Source organism: Pongo pygmaeus, chromosome 1, assembly GCF_028885625.2.
Source record: "Pongo pygmaeus isolate AG05252 chromosome 1, NHGRI_mPonPyg2-v2.0_pri, whole genome shotgun sequence".
In the NCBI taxonomy this organism is placed as follows: Eukaryota; Metazoa; Chordata; class Mammalia; order Primates; family Hominidae; genus Pongo; species Pongo pygmaeus.
In genome coordinates, this window is record NC_072373.2 from 196,875,272 (window position 1) to 196,899,335 (window position 24,064).

General features: G+C 45.9%; 2 protein-coding genes across 2 annotated transcripts in view; one reads left to right on the plus strand and one right to left on the minus strand.

Annotated features, from left to right (window-relative positions):
• CSMD2 (CUB and Sushi multiple domains 2) overlaps positions 1–24,064 on the plus strand; it is a 664,918-nt gene that overhangs the window by 300,639 nt on the left and 340,215 nt on the right. The window contains exon 6 of the mRNA XM_054497047.2: positions 20,268–20,380. Coding sequence (XP_054353022.1) covers positions 20,268–20,380 — 113 coding nt within the window. The remainder of the gene's footprint in view (positions 1–20,267; positions 20,381–24,064) is intronic.
• On the minus strand, positions 1,369–5,711 carry HMGB4 (high mobility group box 4). The gene is made up of 4 exons (XM_054497043.1): positions 5,296–5,711; positions 3,645–3,697; positions 3,100–3,304; positions 1,369–2,906 (listed from the first exon to the last, which is right to left on the minus strand). Exon 4 carries the CDS (start codon positions 1,975–1,977, stop codon positions 1,408–1,410), a length of 570 nt encoding a protein of 189 aa, XP_054353018.1. The 5' UTR covers positions 1,978–2,906; positions 3,100–3,304; positions 3,645–3,697; positions 5,296–5,711; the 3' UTR covers positions 1,369–1,407.

The window sequence follows — 24,064 nt, forward strand, 5'->3', positions numbered from 1 at the left end:
CTAAGTCAAACCATCTCAGGGAAAAAATGAAATGTGTTGTTCATCTTCAATGAAAAGTTTAGGAGACTGTTCTGATGCCACAGGGATTCTACCATCTCGGCCTCCTTCTTGGGCCCTATGAGATGGAAAATGGCTGTCCACATTCCCTGGACTGCAGTGTCCCCCAGGACTCCTTACACAGGTCCAGAGATCCACCCTGATAGGACCAACTTGGGTCACATGCCCACCACTGAGCCAATGACTTGTGGCCGAGGCGATCCTGCCCTCTGATCCAGCCCATTTGGTCACAAAAGGGAGTCAGAGTGCTATGAACAAGAGGAAGAGGAGTAGAAGCCACATATTATACATCTATCCACTGAAAAACAACTGATCTGGTCCCCCAGTCCCCTGCTTTTTTTTTTGATAAAATCTGCCCCTTGCCTCCTCCTGATTAGGGAACACCCCTGGGAGTTCACCCTGGCCCCACTGAGCAGATCTAAGTGTTGCTGGAAATCCTGGGTTCCCTCAGGCCTATCTCAACTCAGATGTCATATGTTTCTCCTGGGGCCTGAAGTGGGAGCTTGAACTCTAGGCCTTCTAGCCCTGGCAGTCTTCCCAGTCCTGCCACTGCTTAGCAGAGTCAGACCTCATGTTCCTGAACCTGACACTGAGTAGGGTCCTCTAACCTGGATCACCACTCAGAACCACGGTGCTTCTACCTCCATGACTGCTGCTACTTTACACCTGGAGCCTCCCACCCAGTGGCCCAAGTCACACCTTTTGTTTACTGCTGACACTTCTCTCAAAGCTAGCCCTTCCCTCCCTTTCCCTCCCCTCCGTTCCCCTCCTTTCCCTTCCCTCCCCCTCCCTTCCCTCTCCCTGCCTCCCCCTCCCCTCCCTCCCTTCCCTCTCTCTCCCTCCCCTCCCCTCCCTCCCTTCTCCTCCCTCCCCCTCCTCTCTTCCCCACTCCCTCCCTTCCCTTCCCCTCCTCTCCCCCCCTTCCCCTCCTCTCCCCCCCTTCCCCTCCTCTCCCCCCCTTCCCCTCCTCTCCCTCCCTTCCCCTCCTCTCCCTCTCCTCCCCTCCTCTCTCTCCCCATCCTCTCCCTCCCCCTCCTGCCCCTTCTTTCCCTCCTCCTCCTCCCCCTTCTCTCCCTCCCCCTCCTCCCCCTTCTCTCCCTCCATCCCACTCCTTCTCCCTCCCTTCCCCTCACTTCCCTTCTCCTCCCTTCCCCTCTCCTCCCTTCCCCTTCTTTCCCTTCCCCTCCTCTCCGTTCCCCTCCTCAGGATCAGTCTCCCTGCCCCAATCTCTCCTCTACCAAGCCACTCCCTCCTCCACAAAGCGTCAGTCACAGCTACTCTAATGCCACCCATGAGACCAGGAACAGGAAATACGGTTGAATGGCATTTTATTTTTTCAAACTGGATCCATCAGCTCTGCCTGACTCTTTTCCCTCTGCACCGGTTTCTAGCTGACATTTGGTACTTCTTCCTGGCATTACATTGTTTACGTTGTTTACGGTAGAGTTCAAGTTCCTCGAAGTACTTAGCTCTCAGGAGAGCCGCTCTTTGCTCATAAGGGTGCTTCTCCAGGTCTGTCGCTGCTGACCACATCTTCCCTGTGGCCTTGGCCACCTGCACCACCGACCAGTTCGGGTTCTCCCTCTTCAGCTGAGCATAGTGGTCTTGGCAGAAGAGTAGGAAGGATGATGGAGGCCGTCTGGGTGCCTGGGGATCCCGCTTTCTCCGTTTCTTCGTCTTGCCAACGTAATTCATCATTTCTTCCTGGTATCGGGCTTTGTCGAGTTTGGCCAGGGCTTCATATTTGGCCTTTTCATGCTTTGAGATGGATCTCCATTTTTCCGAACACTTTCTAGAGAACTCTTCAAAGCCAACATAGGTATTTGGCTGCTGCTCCTTGAATTTGTTTCTATAATTCAGCAAAAAGTGAACGTAAGAAGAGACATTTGCCTTAGGCTTTAGCTGGATTTCTTTTCCCATGTTCGTAGGTTCATCTTTTTTCTGGATTCAGTAACACGGACGGGAGACACTGTTGTCCCCACACTCCAGGAGCAATCTGGAAGGTGCTCTACTTGCAGTGAATTTTTCTGTCTGCAAGAGCTGCAGTCAGGGGTCAGCCTTTTCAGAGCTGATGGCATTGTTGAGTCAGAGGAGGGAAACTATGACATCATCCACAAGCCAGCCAATCCCAGCCAACACCTGTGGGCATTTGTGTACAGGTGCTCTTATTGGTTGGTTACTTGAGGGTCAATGTTTGCCTCTGATGAAAGATGATGGTTCATTCATAGAAGGCTATGAGGCAGCTATGTCCTCCAGAAATAATTCTCCTTGGCTTCCTGGAGGCAGTGGGTTTTGCTGCACTTTAGGGGCTTAAAATCCCTAGGCTGTAGTGACAGGCCATGGGGTCTGCCTTCCTCACTATACGATTTTCAGGATGCCTCATCATCCCTTCCAAAGACAGGCTGAGAATAATGAACATGGGGAGGTGGATAGCTCCAGGGCTGTCATGATAAAATGTGAAGTCTTTCTGTTTGCCTTGAACAGTGGCAGCTCATGCCATACAAAGGGTTTAGTAGTAACTCTAAAAGTAATCAGGTATGACAGCTGTGACTTGGTTCCTGTCAGGACAAAGTTGTCTAATTTAAAACCTGAGCACTTGGGCTATGAGTTTGAACTCTTCGTTTCTCTGAAGAAATGTGAGGCGAAAGAGGGAGGAGAAGCTTGAGATTTTATTAATTAACACTTGAGTTCATGAAAATGAAATGGAATCTGTAGCACATCCAGAAGCCTCCCCACTCTCATGTGAGGGGTCCCCATTTCTTAGGTTTAGAACACAAAGCTGTAACAGCTACACTAAAACTGGCCGGCTTCTGGCTTTTGGTCAAAGTAATTGCGGATATTCCACTAGTCTTTCAGTTGGAGGGAAGAGAAAAGATGAAAAAGTGTTATTTTGGGGGCCTTTGGACACTGCTAGGTACTTGCCTATGTGGCACTGGGTTTAATATCACTTAATGGTTGATGATAGCCCCAAATTTATAGGACTAGAAAACTGAGTTTCATTAACATAAAAAGTAACATGTTTAAGGTTGAACAGCCACTCACAGGTGAGAGTGTGGATTTTGACTGCTGATTGCTTGACCTAAGCCTGTGCTTCATCCTGCCTGCACAGAGCTGTTGCCAGGGCACTGAGGGTCCAGATATGTGGTCTCAGCAGCTGAGCCGGACAAGGAAACTTGCCTAAGACTAGACCATATTTTGAATTTTTCCAGGTTCATTCCCAGGGTTCCAAGACTTCAATGTTCATCTTCTGTAAAAGAAAGATGGAAACTAATAACAGTCTCCAATCCTGAATTCTTGCCCCAGCTCTGCTGCAAGGTGGCTGGCCTACCTAAGCCATCCCCTTCCTCCCTGTGAGCCAATGATCTCTCATAAATTGAGCATTCTGGACTGGCCAGGGAAGCCCCTCCAGGGGACAAGCTGTAGTTTTGTGGCAGGATTTGGGGGCCTATAAGATATCAGGTGCCATCAAGGAAGTCTGGGCTAGTAGGGGGTCTGGCAAAGGAACAGATTACTCTGGGGACACTTCTCAGCCTAGGTAGCCTTTTTCCCCCTGGCTCTTTCTCCCAAGGGGCCAGAGGTTGACTCACACATTTTTTGGACATGAGCAGGGCTGCATAGATGAATGGGACACAGCTCCTTTCTGAGATCAAAAGATAGGACATGAGGAAGAACTTTAATGAAAGTCCACATATTAATCAGACTCTGCTCAGGCTCAGACACACACACACACACACACACACACACACACACACAGACACACAGACACACACACAGTAGCTTATCTGTGCCTCTGTTTATAACCTTCCATCCCTCTCATGATAAGATCCAGGAAGATTAACCCACAATAGCTATCGGGAAGCTAGCAGATTTAAGAAGAAAAGGCAGTGAAAGGGAAATCTATGTCAACCTTTTGGTGTTGTCAAAGTTCCAACTTGGAGGATGAAGCAGGGGAAGTCCTTGTTTAGGGGAGCTTAGGAAAGGTAAATAAATCTGGCTTCCTAAATCAATGCTGTGTGCTGGGTATCTAAGAGTTGCCCTTCCAGATCCCCTTTCCAGCCTTCTCCAACCTTCTCTTTTCAACCTTCTCTGGCCTGGGAAGCTGGTCTGTATGAGCCACATCAATGGATCCCATATCCTCTGGTTTCCATCTCACTTTGGTCAGTGGGGCCCCCCACAGGAGATCAGAGATGGAGGAAAGTTAGGTCAAGGCATTTATTCTCCTGGATCCCCACCCCAGGGTCACTTGGAGCTGGTTCTGTGTCCCTGGACTGAAGGTCACTGGTCCTCATAAGGTGTCCTTTCTAAATGACTCTCTCCTTCCAATACAGGCATTGCCCCCTCTCTTTATCTCCTCCTGCCTAGGGTGGTAAAACTCTACTTTTATGAGCCTCTGAGGTCTCTGCTACTTTCCCACGCTCTGCCGTCAACAGTTATTTTAATTTGAGTGGCCATCTGTTTCCTTCTGGGACTCTGACCAAAGTACCATGGTTTTAGCCTTTCACCATGTAGGCATCAGTTTAATAGAGAAGAGTAATGAGCTTCTGGAGATCCAAGTGCCTGGCAGTCACACAGCCTAGAGCAAGCATGCCTGCAAGGACAATGGCATGACCAGACCACATGCCCAGGAAGAGGTGTCCAATATTCCCTAGATTATGAGATGACCTCCAGGCAGGAGCATTCGTCTAGAGGGCCAGATAGTAAATATAATAGGCTTGGTGAACCACAGGGTTTCTGTTGCAAGTACCCAGCTCTGCCACTATACCTCGAAAGTAACCATAGAAAATACCTAAACCAATGAGTGTGGCTGTGTTCCAATAAAACCTTATTTTTAAAAAATAGGCTGCAAGCTGGGGGTCATAAATCTGCCAACTCCTTGTCTACAGATGTGAGTTCAGTATTTTCAAACATCTTGATTGCCGTCTGCAATAAGAAATACATTTTACATCATGACTCATTTACATACATACATACTTAATATTTATATAATGCTTAATATGAGCCAGTCTCTGTTCTAAGCACTTTATGTACATCATTCCATTCAATCCTCATAACAAGCCTATGGGAGGGCTATTTTTATCTCCATACAAGGATAAGTGAATTCAGATGAAGGTAGCAAAGCACAGAGAAGATATAGAGATAAAAAATTTCTACTTGTGTGACGTACTCTTATAACAGAGGTACTCTGTTATAGTCATCTTTACTTTATGTTGTTATTTAAAATCCCACCCACAGACTGACCTCATGACCCACTAATGGGTCACACTCCAAGAATGGATTTGAAAACCACTGTCCAGACAAGCTGAGAGGGAGCTTCCACCTTGGAGACTGTGAGATCCTCTTTACTTGGTGGCAGTGACATGAAGTGGAAAGAACATGGCCTTTTAAGCCAGACACATATAAGTTCAAATTCTAGCTTTGCCATTTACTAGCTGAGTAACTTTGGGCAAGTCTAGCTCAGTACAACCATATCTCTAAAAAGTAGTGAGGTGATAGTAAAGCCATGAGGATTAAACAAATTGAAATGATAGGAATAAAAACAGATGGCACTCCCCCTCTCCAGTGTGGGCTGGACTTAGCCACCCACTACTAATGAATAGAACATGGAAAGGGACAAATAGTAACTTTACAGTGGGGAACTCTGGCAGACAGTACTTTAACCAAGTGATCAGAGTAAGCATCATCAATAACGGTCATGTTGAGATCACAGAACCCCTTTCTGTGATGCTATAATAACAGCATCTCACCCCCATGATATTCTTCCCAAAAATCCATAGCCAAGGTCTATGAAAAAACATTAGACAAACTGAAATAAAGAACATTCTACCAAATACCTGATCAGTACCTTTCAATAATGTCAGGATTTTAAAAAACCAGGGCAAGGCTAAGAAACTGATGCAGATTGGAAGAAACCAAGAAGACAGGACAAATGCAATGAGAAACTGAATCCTGTGACAGAAAAAAAGTGGGTCATTGGTGGAAATCTGGGAAAATCTGAATAAAATGTTTCATTTAGTTAATAGTACTGAACCATTGCTGATTTCTTAGTTTTTATGCATGACCCGGGGTTATGTAAGATGCCCACATTAGGGAATCAGGGTGAAGGGTATACAGGACATTTCTGTACGATCTTTGCACTCTTATTTCAAAATAACATTTTTTTAAAGAAAAATATTTCCAGTTGATAGCAATGTACAGCCAGGGTAAAGACACCCTGCTCTTGATCCATCATCTCCAGGAATCACAGGGCCAGATTTTACCCTCAATTACAGCAGCATATGCTCTTAGCATATCTCTGTCAAAGTATCTCTCAAATTTTGGAGCATGATGGAATCACCTAAGCTTTCCAAAACCCTCAGTGCTCAGGCCACAGCAACAACAGCAAACATACCTGGCATAAGCATGTATTTGTCAAATGCTTTGAAACTTCCTTCATCCTCCTCCTGCCCCTTCCTCTGTGGAGTGGGACTCACTGGTTGCATTTACCCTCTGAACAAGGCATCTGCAAGTGGCAGAAGAATGCCTCTCCAAAGATGCTGGCGTCATAAGCCCTGAAACCTGTGAATTTGTTCCTTACTTGGCAAAAGGGACTTTGTAGATAAGATTACTCTAAGGATTTAGAGCTAGGGAGATGATCCTGGATTATCAGGTGGACCTGATAGAATCACATGGCCTTTGTAAGAGGAAGGCAGGAGTGTCACAGTCAGAGGAGATGTGATGAGAGAAGCAGAAGATCAGAAGTGGAGAGATTTGAAGATGCTACACTGCTGGTATTGAAGACAAGGGAAAGAAGCCACAAGCCAAGAAATGCAGGTGACTACTAGCAGCTGGAAAAGGCAAGCAAAAGGATTGTCCCCTAGTGCCACTAGAGGGGCTCAGCACCCCCCCCCCCCCACACCTTGATCTTGGCCTGCTGAAACCCATTTTGGACTTCTAACCTCCAGAATTATAACACAATAAATTTGTGTTCTTTAAGCTCCTAAATGTACAGTTATTTGTTAAGGCAGCAATAGGAAACTAGCACAGTATCTTTCTCCTCTGGCTGCTGGTCTGTAACTTTTCCTCTGCCATTCTTAACCCCTGCTTGTGTTAATGCAGAAGACACATTTGAAGGTGAAAGTTTTGCACCACGGCATATTGAATTTGTTGAGGGAGGAGAACATGATATATTCAATCCTGCACACTCTTCTTCACTCACTTGCTGACTCATTAAGTCACTAATTCACTCATTCACTTACCAGTTAATTCACTCTTATGTTCTTTCAGTTCATTCACTCATTCATGTACTCACACACCCATCTCAATAAATAGCTGTTGAGTTGCTGGAGCAGTGTGGCTGCTGCTTTGATGGCCAGTGATGAACAGTGTTTGAGGGATGGATGTGTCCCAGGAAGGAGGGTGGTAGTCCAGGGAATCATCTGAATTCACTTGGATCGCTACGTAACAAGAAACCAGATAGGGAGGCCAGGCCATAAGCAGTCAGTCCAAGGCTCTTTGGCACTGACCTCGTGCCAGGAACTGTTAATCAATCAGATGTGAGCACAATTTTTTTTTATTATTATTATTATACTTTAAGTTTTAGGGTACATGTGCACAATGTGCAGGTTAGTTACATATGTATACATGTGCCATGCTGGTGTGCTGCACCCATTAACTCGTCATCTAGCATTAGGTATATCTCCTAATGCTATCCCTCCCCCCTCCCCCCACCCCACAACAGTTCCCAGAGTGTGATGTTCCCCTTCTTGTGTCCATGTGTTCTCATTGTTCAATGAGTGAGAATATGCGGTTTGGTTTTTTGTTCTTGCAATAGTTTACTGAGAATGATGATTTCCAGTTTCATCCATGTCCCTACAAAGGACATGAACTCATCATTTTTTATGGCTGCATAGTATTCCATGGTGTATATGTGCCACATTTTCTTAATCCAGTCTATCATTGTTGGACATCTGGGTTGGTTCCCAGTCTTTGCTATTGTGAGTAGTGCCGCAATAAACATATGCGTGCATGTGTCTTTATAGCAGCATGATTTATAGTCCTTTGGGTATATACCCAGTAATGGGATGGCTGGGTCAAATGGTATTTCTAGTTCTAGATCCCTGAGGAATCGCTACACCGACTTCCACAATGGTTGAACTAGTTTACAGTCCCACCAACAGTGTAAAAGTGTTCCTATTTCTCCACATCCTCTCCAGCACCTGTTGTTTCCTGACTTCTTAATGATTGCCATTCTAACTGGTGTGAGATGGTATCTCATTGCGGTTTTGATTTGCATTTCTCTGATGGCCAGCGATGATGAGCATTTTTTCATGTGTTTTTTGGCTGCATAAATGTCTTCTTTTGAGAAGTGTCTGTTCATATCCTTCACCCACTTATTGATGGGGTTGTTTGTTTTTTTCTTGTAAACTTGTTTGAGTTCATTGTAGATTCTGGATATTAGCCCTTTCTCAGATGAGTAGATTGCGAAAATTTTCTCCCGTTCTGTAGGTTGCCTGTTCACTCTGATGGTAGTTTCTTTTGCTGTGCAGAAGCTCTTTAGTTTAATTAGTTCCCATTTGTCAATTTTGGCTTTTGTTGCCATTGCTTTTGGTGTTTTAGGCATGAAGTCCTTGCCCATGCCTATGATCATACTTTGGGCACATCGTCTCTGGAAGCCTGAAAGTGTGAAAACAGAGATTAATTTATCCAAGGCCACACAGCAATAAGTGGCAGAGCCAGGCTTCGAACTCAAGCTTGTTTGACCCCTTGGCTCATATGTTTGGCCTCTACTGGTAGTCTAGGATCTCCCTTGGCTGGGGTTAGGGTAAGGAAGCAACTGGGAAGGAACAAGACCAAGTATTTCAGGAGGAGGAAAGAAGGAAGGAGAAAAAGTTGTCTAAATCTCAATGTTTAAAAAGATTCAGGTGAGTCTTTTCTAATCTGGGTTGATCCTCATTCTGGATAGATCTAGTCAACTTATCTCTAGGTCATGGGATGTTCTAAGTCCAGGAGGTCAACTGACTTGGATGACCCATAGAATTTCACCAGCATCTGAAGATAAGCATGGAGCCTGCATCTACTCCCAAGGGCAGAGGCTTGCCAAAGCCAGATGAGGTGTCAGCACCCAGCCCAATGGACTAGTGGACAGTTGGGCAGGCAGTGGTCTGATGATTAGACACAGAATGGGATCAGCCTGGTTGGGGGGATGCCTGGCTACCTATGAAAGGATACGGGACAGATCTAGAACAAGACCAACTCTGGGTTGATAACTCACACAGTGATCTATGGATACTCCTCACAGGTCTTTAAAAACCTACTCCTTTATAGCATAGGAGAGTGGCCCTGATTATTCAGTCCACCTACTTCTCTTTCATCCACAGTAGACATCTTTTGTTTTGTCTGCCTAGCACTCCTCCCTTCTTTTGAGCACATTCCTTCTTTTGGAGAATTGTCCCCAAACTAGTCATGGGGTTCTAGTGGAGGCTACCTCCTTGGCCCCAGGAATGGGCACATTCCCCAACTAAACTAATCAGAGGCCTCTGATGGGCTTTTTCTAATTAGAGTCATGGGAAGAGATTGTCATCTTCTCTCTAGTGGTGAAGGTGAGAGAGTGAATCACAGAGCTACTAAGGGTGGTCATGGCTCCAGCCTCAAGCAGCCACCATTTGCAATAGAGAGAATGATGCCAGCAGGCAGAGCACAACAGAGATGGGGCACCGAGAGAGGGCCTTTGTAGCATCTGAGTTCTTGGTTCTGGCCATCCCTGGGGCCAGCTACAACTCTACTCTTCCTATGGTTTAGCTACAATCCATAGCAGCCAATCATTTCTTCTGTAGGTGGATGTGATCTGGATTTCTCCCATCTGAAAGCCAAAGTATAAGGCATCAACCCAGGTGGACAGCAGCAAGCAATACAAGAAGAGAGGAATTCTTCTCTCCCCCATTTTTGATGCTTTTTGGGCACATGCTATGTGCCAGGCACCTTTTATATGCATCACCTCACTTAAACCTTTTAACAACTCAATGAAGTGGGTGCTGTTATTATCCTTACTATATAGATGGGGAAACTGAGGCCTAAAGCAGGTCAGTTACTTGCCCAAAGTGAGACAGTAAGTTTAGAGCTGATGATACTTGAACCCAGGCAGTCTCCTTCTAGGGCCTGCGTGCTAAGTCTCTACCCCAAATTAGTTTCTACTCAGTAAATATTATTCCCTTTGCCTACGAGTCTACCTTGCTGTACAGAGATATGGCAGGGCCAAGAATTGTAGATGTCGTGTCTTGATGCCTTAGAGGGAACTTTGTGAGCATCACTCACAATCGCACTATGAGACATAAACTGAGGAAAGAAGGGCTCTGAGAAGTGAAGCCACCTCTCCAAGGTCACATGGCCAGCAGACAATGAAGGCAGGATTAGAACTCAGCTCCATGGGACTCTAGGACCACTTGCTCACTAGCCTTAGTGTGTGTGAGATGTTTAGCCCACCCATCCTCCAGCTGTTGGGCAGCTCACTCATTCTTCTGGACATCAGAGCTGCTGATCTCTGGCAGGGCCCACTAGCTGCCTCCTAACAGGGGAAGGGACATCCATGATGCTCAAACTCAGAGTGGCAGTTAAGTGGCAGGCACACACTGATGTGGGCAGCTCCTCAAGAAGCCATTTACAACAGTCCCTCTGGGTGAGAAATAGTACTAATTACAAGCAGCGGAGGCTTCTGCAAGGCAAGCGGTGCCACCCTCTATGGCAGGAAGCAGGTTCCTTCTCCAAGTCATGTCTGCCAGTGACAGGTGGAAAGTGGGCAAGGCTGGGAAAGCAGGAGCCAGTGGAGGCCAGGCTGGGGTTCCCCAGAGAAAGAGGGAAGGTGATGGCCAGGTGTACTGGCTGGTCTGGGTACCACAGAGTGCCCTGTCCTTCTACCCCTGCACTGCTCTATCACCAGAGTAGATGCAGGTGCCTCATTTCCCTGGAGAAAACTAAGCCAGGCTGCTCTGCGGTCTACTCTGAAGGGTAGGGTTCAAGGCATTGGTAAGATCCCACCCCCTCTTCTCAAACCCCAGCAAGGCAGGGGGAAAATAGCTCACATTTATGAGGCACCTACTGTATGCAGGCACAGACTTGGACACATTATACACATGAGCACTGCTGCTCAGAGGAATCCCATTGCACAGATGAGGAAACTGAGGCTCAGAGAAGTTATGTCACATGCCCATGTTCACACAACTAGGAAACAGTAGAACGCAGATTCAAATATAGCACGTCTGGTTCCGAAGGCCTGGCCCTTAACCCTTAACCTTTTTAAACCTATTGCCTCTGTGAGGAACAAGACAGGTGATGAACCAGATAGGTGTCATCTTCACTTAGGCAGAGACTCCAGTCAGGAAGAAGAAGAGGATTGAGTAGAGTTGAGTGTGAATATGCTGTAGTCACCACGCTCTTGAGGCCTGCACCCTGTTTCTGGGCCAAGCTTGATGGGGATAGGCTTTAACATCCTAGAGCATGGAGGCTGCCAGTCCTCAGGACTGCTTTCCCAGATCTCAGATCTAACGTATAATAGAGACTTGGGCTGGGGACAGGGGACAGCCAGCTAAAGCCTCAGCAGCTGGTCAGAGTGGAGACTGCTCTTCGATTCTGTCCAGTCAGACTGGCTCCTGGAGGATAAATGTTCAAGGTTCAGGACATCATATAAAAGTAATAAGGGCAAGTTGGGGAGGCAGCAACAGAAGTGGAAGAAATGATGCTAGGACACCATTTCCAAAATCTCCCCTGGGAAAGCCAAGCCTGTGGGGTCTTCTCCTCATTAAAGTGAGTACTCAGCCCTTCGCTCCATCCAAACCTCAAATGGGGGCCATAGGGACCTACCTTCCTGATAGAAGTTCCATCAGCTCATTGGCCCAGCTTGAGACACATGACCACCAGGATCCAATCAGCTGTAGCCTATGGGTCATATGATGTACATGGCTACCCCTGTCAGGAGCTGTGGGTTGAGGGAAGGAGACTGATCTTCAAAGGCTTCTAGTCTTCATAAGGGAGTAGAACTGCCTGATTTAGACCTGGAGACAGTAAAGGATGGAGTGGGCAACTCAGAAGAGCTGCTGGGGATCCACCCACAAGCCTCCTCACCCAGAGCTTGGCATCAGCACCAGTTCTGATCTTCAGACCCAACCCTGTTCTGTCACTTCAGCACGATGGGAAGATCCTCTCTATAGAGGCAGGAAACACCTTACCCATCAGCTCTGCCAGCTGAGCAGCTGAGCTAGCAATGGAAGGAAACTGACACACAAAACCACCCCTAGACCTTCGCAATATGCCACTACCCAATACACAAGACCCAGCATGTTGGTGAGGAAGCCCTCATCCCGACAAACAAACACAGCCAGGCTCCCTGTCCCTCAGCACTCCCAGCTTTAGACATATGCCCTCCAGAGAGCCGTGCATCTGGAGGAAAAACATTTACCTGATGTGGTTTCTGTGGGTTCCCTGGAGCTAACAATTAGCTAAGCAGGAAAGAGTTCTGATAATTTTTTGAGTTTATTGAGTTGCTTCTGGGGAAAGGGGAACATTTGCCCACATTGATTAGCAGACCCCACTGTTGCTGCTTTGGGGATAGGTCAGCATGAGAAGAATCCCCAGGAAGGTACCAGCAGCTGCTAGGTGAAGCAGGTAGTGGGGCACAGCCAGAGCTGAGGAACTAGGAGTGGGGAAGCATGTCTTGACAGGAGTGGGCAGTGCCATGGGAAACCCGGATGAAGCCCGCATGGCACTGGAGGCCCTCCCTCCTATTCCCTGGCTCACCTGCTCACTGCCTATTTCTTGCTTTTCCCCACATGTAACCTCTGCTTTCACCAGCAGGATCTCATTCATTCATTCATTCGGCCAATCATCCCTTCTTCCACTGAGTGATATTTACTGAGCCCTTTCTTTGTGTCAAGCACTCTCCAAGGTACCAAAGAAAGGACTGTGAACAAGAAAGAAACAGCTCCTGTCTTCAGGGAGCTCATAGTTCAGCAATGCATGGTGAGAGAAGCACTATGGTGGAGAAAGTGCAGGGTGCCCAGAGGGGACAAAGGACAAGTAAACCAGACTTAGAAACAAAGGACAGGTTTCCTGAGCCAGGGGCTGATACACCTGCAGGATGAGTAGGAAGTAGCTAAGAAAAGAGTGGGGATGGGTCAAGATTGGGAGAGAGAATTTGGCAAGAAGGTAAATTCTTAATTGTTGGGAACATTCAAAATAGATCATAACTGACCGTTTTTCAAGAATGCTGTGGTTGAGATTCATATATAGCTGGGCATTAGACCTGGAAGACCTTTGAAGTCCTTCTCAAATCTCAGATTTTAAGATTAGCTGGTTCCCACTCTCCTGATAGCAGAGGGGATGTAATTCGATATCCCACCACTGAAAGTAAGCTACTGCTGTTTGTTCATTTATTCATTCATTCACAAAGCATGTCCAATAAAAGTGTTCTTAACCCACCCCGAAAGAAGCCAGCTGGACTACCCAGCACTCCCATGGCCTCAGTAGATCTTCCTGACTGGTGCCCATGGCACCCCCAGCACCTGCTGCCAACAGGCCGTCTCCCACCCCCACCCTCAATGCCTGTGCATTTCTGCTCCCATCAGCTGAGTCTTGCACTTTCTGAGATTCAGTTGGGTTTGTTGCCAAGTCTCTCAGTGCCAGTCATACTTGTTATTGTAATTATGTGATTTAAATTAAACATCACATAAACTGATGAAATATGAGTGTGAAAGGAAATATAGTTGCATCTATGGAAACTAAATTGAATGCTTTGGAATGATTCCATGAAGGAGAGTCTCTTAAAAGAATTGCTTACTAAATATTAGGTGTGAGTGAATGAGACAACTGTACCCCACTGGGTAAATTACATGAGGGGAGGGGGATGGGACAAAGCATCCTTAGCACCTTGATGAGAATGGGTGTCCATTTCTGGCACATAGTAGGTGCTCAAGAAATATTTGTTGGCTGGACGATCTGTAGCAACATTTGAAATGGTGAATGATGCATTGTGGTTGTAGTTTATATAAGATAGACAATGTGGAGAACAAACCCATGATCAAAGGGAAGGCCTTGGTCCTGCATTAAACTGATTGGCAGATAAATGTATGTTTAAGTGTTTTACATTCTAATGAAATGTTGAAGCTACATCTGTGTCCTTTTTTGTGATTCCCTACTTAGAAATTAAATTTTTATTTACCAACCAACTACATCATCTGTGAGGCTTCTATGGTAGGAATTAGCAAACTTTTTTTTCTGTAAGAAGCCAGAAAATAAATATTTTGGTCTTTGCAAGCCGTCATGTTCACAACTCCTTTACTCTGTCATTGCAGTGTGGAAGCAGCCACAGACAATATGTAAATGAATGAATGGGCATGGTTGCAATCTGGTAAAACTATATTTACAAAGACAGGCAGCAAGCTATAGTTTGCCAACCCCTGTTCTATGAAATGTATTTGTTCTGTGTGCCAGGCACTGTGCTGTGCACCAGAGATACTGAGACAAAAAGAAGATTTTATTCCAGCTCCCATGGAGCTTGCCTGCTAATTGAAGAGATGGTCAACTCAAAAGATGAGTACAATTTGGTATGCCCAGGATCATGGCAGGGCCATGTCCACTGGGGGCAGGGAGAGGGAGAGATAGAGGAAAGGAAATATTTAGTTAGGTTTATAAGATCAGTGATATTTTCCCAAGTAGCCAGGTGGGGCAACAGGAAAAGGGCATTCCAGGTAGAGGGAATAGCATGTGCAAAGGCCTGGAGACGCGAAAGTACTAGTCACATTCCAGGATGTACAAGCCATTCTGTGTAGCTGGATCTCAAAGTGTGTGTCATTAAAGAGGAAAGACATTAAAAAGCTTGGACTTTATTCTGGAGCCAGTGGGTTCAACCATTGCTGCTGGCTTTCCAGCAATGCAGGGATTTGATCAAATTTCCCCACAAAGTATAGAAGATCGATCAGAGGCAGAGGGCAAATCAGAAGCCCATCTCTGTAGTCCAGGTGAGAAACAATGAGGACATGAAGTGGAGAAGACTTGGCCACAATTGGCGATAGGGGTGAAGGAGAGGGGGAAGTTGAGGATGCTGCCTGGGTTGGGTGACCAGGAGGATGGTGTAGATTAGGGGGAGCAGTTGCACTAAGGAGCAGAAACGACTGGGGGAAAGCTTTGGTTTGTTCAGAACATAGTAACCAACCCCAAACACATACTAGGTAGCCAGGAATTGAATCTTTAAAGGATGGCTCAGATCTTTCAAAGCTGTCCACACAACCAGGGTGGGCAGGCACTGCTGGGAAAGAAAGCCTTGGGAGGCTGAGGGGCCTCTTTTCAAAGATGAGGCCCAGCAGTTCATATTCAAAAGAAACTTCCATTTGTCCCAGGCATTCACTCAGTTCCTGGAAAATATATAACATCATGGGATTGTCTTGGGGAAAGAATTTATCTTGACATAGCGAGTCCTAGGAGTTTAGCTAAAGGAAAACTGATTTTGGAAAGCTTTTTGATGAGAATGGGTGTCAAGGCTGAGTCATTAAAGGTTTGCTTCAGGAATGAGAGGTGGCTTAGGTTTGGCAGAGGAGGGATCAGCCTCAAACAAGGGCCTTGGGACTATTTGCCCACCACTGACCAAGACATTTTCAAAAGGGTTTCTCTGATTGTATCCTGGTGTCCTCTCCATTCATCAGGGAGGAAAGCAGGTGACAGGTGGGAAGGGAAGAGGGCTTGGGAGTGGGGATAAGGTGGTGAGGACCTCCTATATTTCACATTCTGCTAGGCCAGCCTTGGGGATGGGGAGGGATGGTTTATGCTTAGTACTGGGATGCAGAAGTGCTTCAACTCTGAATCAGACCAGGGCCATGCACATAGCTTACTTAACAGATAATGCCCACAGGAGGTGCTCTGGGAGGACAGAAGCCAGATGCTATTGATGGAGAGGGAATGGAGGCTGAACAGAAAAGAAGGCATTGCAGCTGAATCGTATACATTACAGGCTTTTCAGGGACTCCCTATATCTAGGGAACCACAGTGGGAGTGGCCCTCACTTGTAAGCACAGTGCCTTTTACACAATATGTGCTTGGTGATTGCATGAATGAATGCTATCCTGAAGACGTCAGTTTTCAGGGATGCTAAGATTTATACCAAGATCTCCTAACACTCCTCCCCCTCGACTTACGATTAGGCAGCAATTCCTTGCACAGTCACTGTTGTCATCTTGCTGGGGGTATCTCTCAGCTCCCCAGCATCCCGACTGCATGAGAAGCTTCTTAAAAAGAAATGCTTCCCACAAAATCTGCTCTGAGCTCTTCTTCATGAAGGGAAGGGCTCATAGCTTTCTGCAGAGGAGCTCAAAGCCACTTTTCTGTAATCAACTACATGCATTACAGGGAGTGATTTTTTTTTTTTAATTCTCCCCAAGCCAGATTCCATTAATGAAGCCCCATTTAACAGAAGTCAATTTACCAAATAGAAAAAAAATTGAGTGTAATTGCTTAAATACATTTTATGTTGTACTGCAATAGCAATTTTCTGGGCGAACTTGGAATTCCCCAAGCCCCCCGTAGTGAAGTTAATGTGGACAGAAAGGTTTGAAAGGGAGAATCTCTCTTTGTGTTTCTCTCCTTTAATTATGATTCTAAGAGGGAGCAAAATTAAAGAGGATCCTGGGGGAAGTCAGGAAGGGGAGAAGAGGAACAGAATGGAATTCAGCCTAAGCGATTCCACTGCCTTCCTTCATGCTTGCATGTACATGTCAGTGTAATGCAGTGGCTGAGTGCATAGGCTCTGGATGGGATGGCTGGATTTAAATCCCACCTCTGCCACTTAATAGCTGTGTGACCATGAACAAGTTTCTTTACCTCTCTGTGCAGCCAGATGGTGCAGTGAGAAAAGGCATAAAGAGCATCAAGGGCAAAGGCAGAGAAGCACAAAAGAACAATGTGTATTCCTGAATACATGAACTCTTCTGTTTGACTGGAGAACTGTGTGTGCGTGTGTGTGCGCGCACACACTCAGGGTGAAAGGCAGGCAGGAGTCAGACCGGGAAGGCTTCACTGAGAAGGTGACATTTGTTCAAAGCCTTGGAGGAAGCGAGGGGCTGAGCCAGGTGGAGTTCTGGGAGAAGTGCCAGTGTAGCAGGCAGAGGGGATGTCAACTGCAAAGACCCTGAGGCAGGAGCAGGCCTGGCCAGTTTTGAACAGCGAGGAGACATCTGTGGCTGCAGCATAAAGGATAAAGAGGAGGAGGCAGGAAAAGTCAAGGCACAGTGGCTTTTTCAAGGCCTTGTGGGATATAGTAAGGTCTTTTACCCTGAGGATTAGAGCCATTGAAGATTTGTTTTGTTTTGATTTGTTTTTCACTAACTCTATTATAATATAGTTTACATAAAATAAAATTACCATTTAATTTATTTACCTATTTACTTAAATTTTGGAGACGCTATCCAAAATATAAGTAAATAGGTAAATAAAATGGGGTCTCACTGTCTTGCCCAGGCTGGTCTCCAACTGCTAGGCTCAAGCAATCCTCCCTGCTTGGCCTCTCAAAACCCTGGGAATACAGGCATGAGCCACTATGACTGGCTGTAAATTACCTATTTTAAATGTACAGTTCCTTGGAGCTTTGACCAATGTGTACATCTCATCTAATCAACATCTCATTTGAGATGTAAGACATTTCCATCACCCCCAAATGTTCCTTGCACTCTTTCCCAGCCAAGCAGTCCCCAACCTTTATCTCTCACCCCCAGCTCTGACAACCGCTAATCTGCTCTCTCACTAAACTCTTTTGCAGAGTTTCATATGAATGAGTCACTCAGTATATACTCTCAGTAGATCTTCTTTGATGGCCCAACATAATGCTTTTAAGAGTCATCCATGTTTCAGGTATTGGTAGCTGGTTCCTTTCCTTGGAGAGTTTCGAGCAAGGCATGACACCATCTCAATGGCAGAGTCTGATGTGAGATGATTCTGCCATGTAAGCCCCCAATTCTTTGATAGATGCCAAGAAAACTCTCAACTGCCCAACATTTATGTCCAGGGAGGCAGGAGCAGAACAGAGTAAAGCTGCATGGGCAACACAGGGCCCTGAGAGTTTAAGCCTTGGAAATTAACAATTAACAGGATTTCTAGGAGTGGGTAAAGGTGTGGGAGAAATGGGAGGTGGGAGATGCCCCTTAGGGCTTCTCCTGATCTCACAGGCCGGGGAAGTCTCACTGACTTCCTGCTACAATCTTGATCATTAATCTCATCCTGCTCTTGAGACCTTAGCACCCTCCCCTCATTCCATTTTGCAATAAAGAGCTTTTGGTCCTGAATTATTCAGGTAAATTCTCCCTACTTCTACTTCCCTTATATAAATAGCCTCCAAGCTTTGTTATTGAGATAGAATTGAATTTGGCCTGGAGAAAAAAAAAACCCCACAATACGTTTGTAGCTCCTTAGAAAACTTAAATGACTCAGTCTGTAATAAACTATTTTAAATGGGATCTGGTAAAATACAGTAATTGGTTTTTATAATAGTTTTTACCATAGCAGTATGGGTTATATTCCTGAAGTTTGGTGTGTGTCAGCATTTTCATTATAGTAAGAATTCAGTTTTGCTTCAGTGTGAAGCTCCTTGGTTAGTTCTTTTGTTTAATGCATATTTATGAAGACCCACTATGCTGGATGTCTTCCATTTGCACCTCCAGATCCTCTCCCTTGCCTTCTCCTTGCTCCATGCCTGAGAAGACTTACCTAAGAGGCTGCATCAGTATGCTCTCTTGCTCTCTGGCTTCCAGCTGGGCTAGATCCACAGGAGAATCAGTGGGAGACTGGAGGAGGGGAAGGAAGAGAGTGAGTTCTGGGTATTCATTCTTTGCCTCCTCTTGATGGGCTTTTCACAAATTGGCTATAGCCCCAGATTGTGAAAGAAGATCTGGGTCCTATATGGTGTCTTCTTACATGCAGCTCCCTGTTTGGAGATAACTATTTTCTCTCTGCTCCAGGATTGAGAGTGGTAACAAGTCCCTCAGTTGCCAGCCCCAGGATACTGCCCCACCCTGGTAGTTCCCCCATAGTCAGCCCTCACCTTTATAGTTCCAAGAGTTTGATGAATGACTGTTTCACATAGGGTATAAGGACCTCTGTGAAAGAGTATAGGGAAAGGGTATAAGGACCTATGCAAAAGAGTCATTCTTCAAACTCCTGGGACTCTTCTTATATAACTGTGACACCTGTTTTCTGCTGGAACCCTGAAATGCCTACTTTGTGTCCAGTATTGTGTTAGAAGCTGGAAATCAAGATGAAGAATGGAACAGCAGCTGCCATTACTGACAGCTTGTTATGGCCAGGGACTGTGCTGAGATCTTTTTTTGTGTATTATCTCATTTAATCCTTGCAATCTTTTGAGGGAGGGGTCATTATGATCCCCATGTTTTAGATAAGGTCACTAAGTCTCAGACGGTTTCTGTAGTTTTCCTGAGATCACACAGCTGATCCCTCCAGAGCTCAGGTTTCTTCACTACTAGGCCACATTGCCCCCTTTGAGGAGTTATCTTAAGGAAAACACACACTTCTATAACTGAATTATAATTTGAATAAAATGTTGTGGCATCACAGAGGAAGATAAAGGAAAATTATATTTATTAAGCTAATATGCACCAGATACTCACCTCGATTCTTTGTGCATAAGATTTCTTACTTATTCCCACCAACTCTTAGGGCTGGTATTACTCCTGTTCTCAGAAAGGTTAAGTAACAGGTCCAAGGTCACACTGGTGAAACCTGGATAAGAACCCAAATCTGTGCTCCAAAGCCAAGGGGAGTAGGGAACGCTTTACTGCAGATGTGATACTTAAGGGGCTTCCCAAAGTCATCTTGGGGGACATAGATGGGCAGGAGAAAGGGTTACAGGTGAATATATTCCAAGCAGAAAAGGCAAAGAACTAGAAAAACGAAAAAGGATGGAATGCTTAGGGAATTTAAGCAGGCGGTGCTGTGGTCTGAAGGATCAGTTGCCTCCTCCCAGCAGCTGAGGGAAACCCAGCAGTGGGATGAGGCCCTGGAGGAGCCATCTCAAGCTGCTCAGGCCTAAGGTACTGGAGGGGCCTGGGGCAACACCACCTTCCCTTCCTGCTCCAGAGCTGGGCTGAGGCCCTGGCACTCAAGGGAAGTGGGGGAACTCCTGAATGCTCATACACCTATACTGCTCAGCTCTGGTCCCTGAGTCCATCTGCTTCCTGTTCCCACAGGTTCACTGGAGCTAGCCTCCCAGCCCCCGTTATCAGCAGCAAGAACTGGCTGCGACTGCACTTCACATCGGATGGCAACCACCGGCAGCGTGGATTCAGTGCCCAATACCAAGGTAGGCAGGTCCCAGGACTGTCTGGCTTCCTCAGTGGGCAGCAGAGATGACACCTGGAGGGCTCATCGCCTCCCCCTACTGGGTCTGGTGTGGCGTCAGGCATCCTTGCCTTCTTTGTACATTTCTATTTGCAGATCAGAGGTCTGCAGATTTGCATCTCTGCATCTGCCCTTGTCTTTTGCCCCAGGGAGGGATGTTTCCCAAATTATGTAGCTGGAACTGCCCCTCACATGCCAGGCTAATCATAATAGTTAATACCAGGTGCCTGCTAAGAGCCAGGCACAGTGCTAGGCACTTGACAAGTACCATCTCCTTTAATCTTCATCATTACCCTGCAAAGGAAACACGGTCATCACCTCACTTTATGGACAAGAAAGCTAAGGCTCAGAGAGGTTAAGCCAATTTCCCAAGGTCATCCGAACTCCTGCCTTTTGAGTCCAGAGCCCACCCTCTTAACCACCAGCCTTTGCCGACCTCTGCAGCCCACATTTCTACTCTTTTTCATTTTATCTAAAACATGAATATATTCCAAAATCACTTTAGGGAGCATGATAGCTTTGATGCTCAAATCTGTGAAGAACTGTCTAGTGGCAACAGATCAGACCAGGAATGGCAGGTGGAGATCGCAGCTAAGCAGATTTCTGCTGCAACAATGAAGAATTTCCTAACCCAAGAACCACCTATAAAAAGGAGTGGGTTAACCCAGAAGCGAGGAGCTGTCTGTAACTGGAAGAGATCCAAAAATCCAGCTGATAGATGGGAGCGGATGAGCACATTCCTTTTCGACATTGAGTTTGTTCAAAGTACTCAAAATTTATAGAGATAAACACCAAGGGTTGGCCTCATAACATGCTCATTAAGCCTTTAGCTATTACCACTCTCAAATTGTTATTGGTTTTAATAGAATACACAGCAAGCTTATATTGTGTACCTATTAAGTATAAGGACCTGTGTGAAGCCCTGGGCTCCAAGGCCAAATGCCTGCTGGCTCACCCTCGAGGTAGCATAGGGCAGAGTAGTGCCCCCTCCACAAGGCTCCTAGAGCCAGGCTTTCTGGCTGGAAACTGGGATAAAAGCAGCTCTGAAGGAAGAAGCGTTACGTTCAAAATCTGAACCTTTTAGGAACAGCCTAATTTACTTAGCCTTGGGTGGCGTACCCATTTGAAATATCTAGAAAGTAAACAAGAAACCAACTTGGTTCAGTAGCTTAACAGAGGCTTACCCTGAGAGCTTTCTTAGAGATGTTTTTTCCACTGCTGAGGTTGAGTCTTTGTGTGAGTGGAACAGCTGTCTGTATCTTTCTGCTGTGTTTCTCAAGAGACAAAAGCAGAGATGAATGCTATAATTTTATCTGATTAAGTAAGTGCTGGGTGTTTCTAATATTTCAAGTTACTGAGGGCCCATTTGTCAGTTTTTAAGGTTAAGGTTTGATGCCAGCAATGGGCAACAAGAACCCAAGCCTGGCAGTCTCCAGATCCCACATTGATTCCACATCTGTGCACACCAGGCCCCGTGCTAGGCACTGTATGTGCATTGCCCCACTCAGTACTCCCCACAGTACAGTGATACATTTGTTTTTATTTCTGTTTATTTTTTCTCCAGCTGAGGAAGCTGGGGCTCAGAGAGGTTGTAACTAGCCCAAGATCACACAGCCTGTGAGCTGTAAAGCTCTAATTCATTCTGTATTTGCAGAATTACAGGGCCTCCTCTGATAGTGCTTTGGGTGTCTTCCCTTTCCTATTAACCGTAGCTTTCAAACTTTGTTTTGTTCATCTCACCCCACTGTAAAAAAAAATCACAACCCAGTATAAGCATATATCTGTAGAGCTAAAAGGAAAATATGACCAAGTGGTATTTACTATGTACAATATACTCTGAAAATGTCATTTTTATTTTTAAATGCTAGTTGCAGCCTCTAAATTAATTTTACAAATCTGCAGCAGGGAACAACTCACAATCTAAAAAGCACTGTTTTAGTTGCAAACTTCTTGAAAGCAGGCCCTGTTCTCTGTTCTCTCTATCATCCTTAGCATAGCCCAGAATGAAGTTTTACATGTTAGTGTGTGCCAGTGTATAAAGAGGACTTGCTAGATTTTAAGCGCTTGGCATTTATTACTTTGTTCAATCCTAACAGCAACTGTGTGAAGGAGATACTATTACTCGTCCCATTTTACAGTTGAGGAAAAAGAGTCATAGAGAGGGTAACTAACTGGCTCAGGTCTCATTAATAGTATGTAGGAGCCGGGATTTGAAGCCCAGCCGTGTTGATTTGGGTCTGGCATGCTCAATTATTGTGATTCTGTTAATAAATGATTCTTCCTTGAAACCTGCTTTTTCTAGTGTTTTCCTGACTGAGACTGCATGGTGCAAGGATATACAGTGATCGTTTAGTAACTCCATTGGTGACTCTGTAAAGCAAGGTTTCTCAGGCTCTGCACTATTGACATTGTGAGCTGGATAATTCTTTGTTGTGAGGAGGTGTCCTGTGCATAGCAGGATATTTAGCAGCATGCTTGGCCTCTGCCCGTTAGATGCTAGACACAGTGCAGTAGGAGGGAGCCACAGGGACCAGCAGCCAATAGCAGCGCCCCCACACACACAGTCATGACAACCAAAAAAGTCTCCAGACATTGCCAGATGTCCCTATGTGCACAAGCACCTCCAGTTGACAACTACTACTCTAAAGGAATAAAAACTCTGGAGCCAGTAAAGACCAAGCTAAGCTTTATTATTGCAAATACATCCAAAAACAGTGGCAGAAATAGATTTCAGTCAGGGGTCCAGCGGGAGACTGAAGGAATACTGCACAGCTTTAATGTTAGAGGGTTTAGTGAAGGCACAATGTACAGAGGTGAGGGTGGAGTCAAAGGAGCCCGCAAGAGATGGTGAGGCCCCTGAGGACTAAGCAGCAGGTGGCCTACACCACCACTAGGTGTGCAAAGGGACCAGGGAAGAAGGTGGCAAGAGCTGGAGCCATAGAAGAGAGGTCTGCCCCTTGGCAGACCTGGAAAGCTATTCCCTACCCACAGTGCAGGAGGAGGGGACCACAGGGATCCATAGTAGCCAGTGCATGAGGAGGGGATCAGGGGATCAGTAGCTTGACCTCTCTCCTCTCCCCTCCCTCCCATCCACTGTGCTTCCCATCTGCCAATCCAACAGGAAGCCAAGAGCAAGGAAACAGAGGCCCTGCTCTGTCCTGCTCCCTGCCCTGGGATCCTGGCTGACATTACCACCAGGCTCCCTTGCTCTCTAGCAGTCCACAGAGGTCAGCTTCTTGGGGCACAGAACAGGGCAGAGAGGTTTAAAGAATGGACCTGGAAGGGCAGGGCACGAATCATCAGCATTGGATCAGTTTCACCCACAGTCAGCTTTGTGGCACTATAGTCTTAAGTGATTTATGGCACTTCAGAGCTAATGATTACCAGCTTCTAATGGTATTGACAGATATTTTTTCCCAGATAAACAAAAAGAAGTAAACTTAAAATAAAAGATAACCTACAACATAGTACATTATATTCTTGTCTCAGTCCAATCAGAATTTAGGATGTTTGTGGCCAGACACAATTTTGCCTAATACCACAGGGTATCAGAAGGCCTGAGTTCTAGTCGGGCTCTGCTTCGGACTGGTTATCAGGAGGTAGGCAACTGTGTTCAGTTTAACAAGCATTTTGGGGTGACATTACT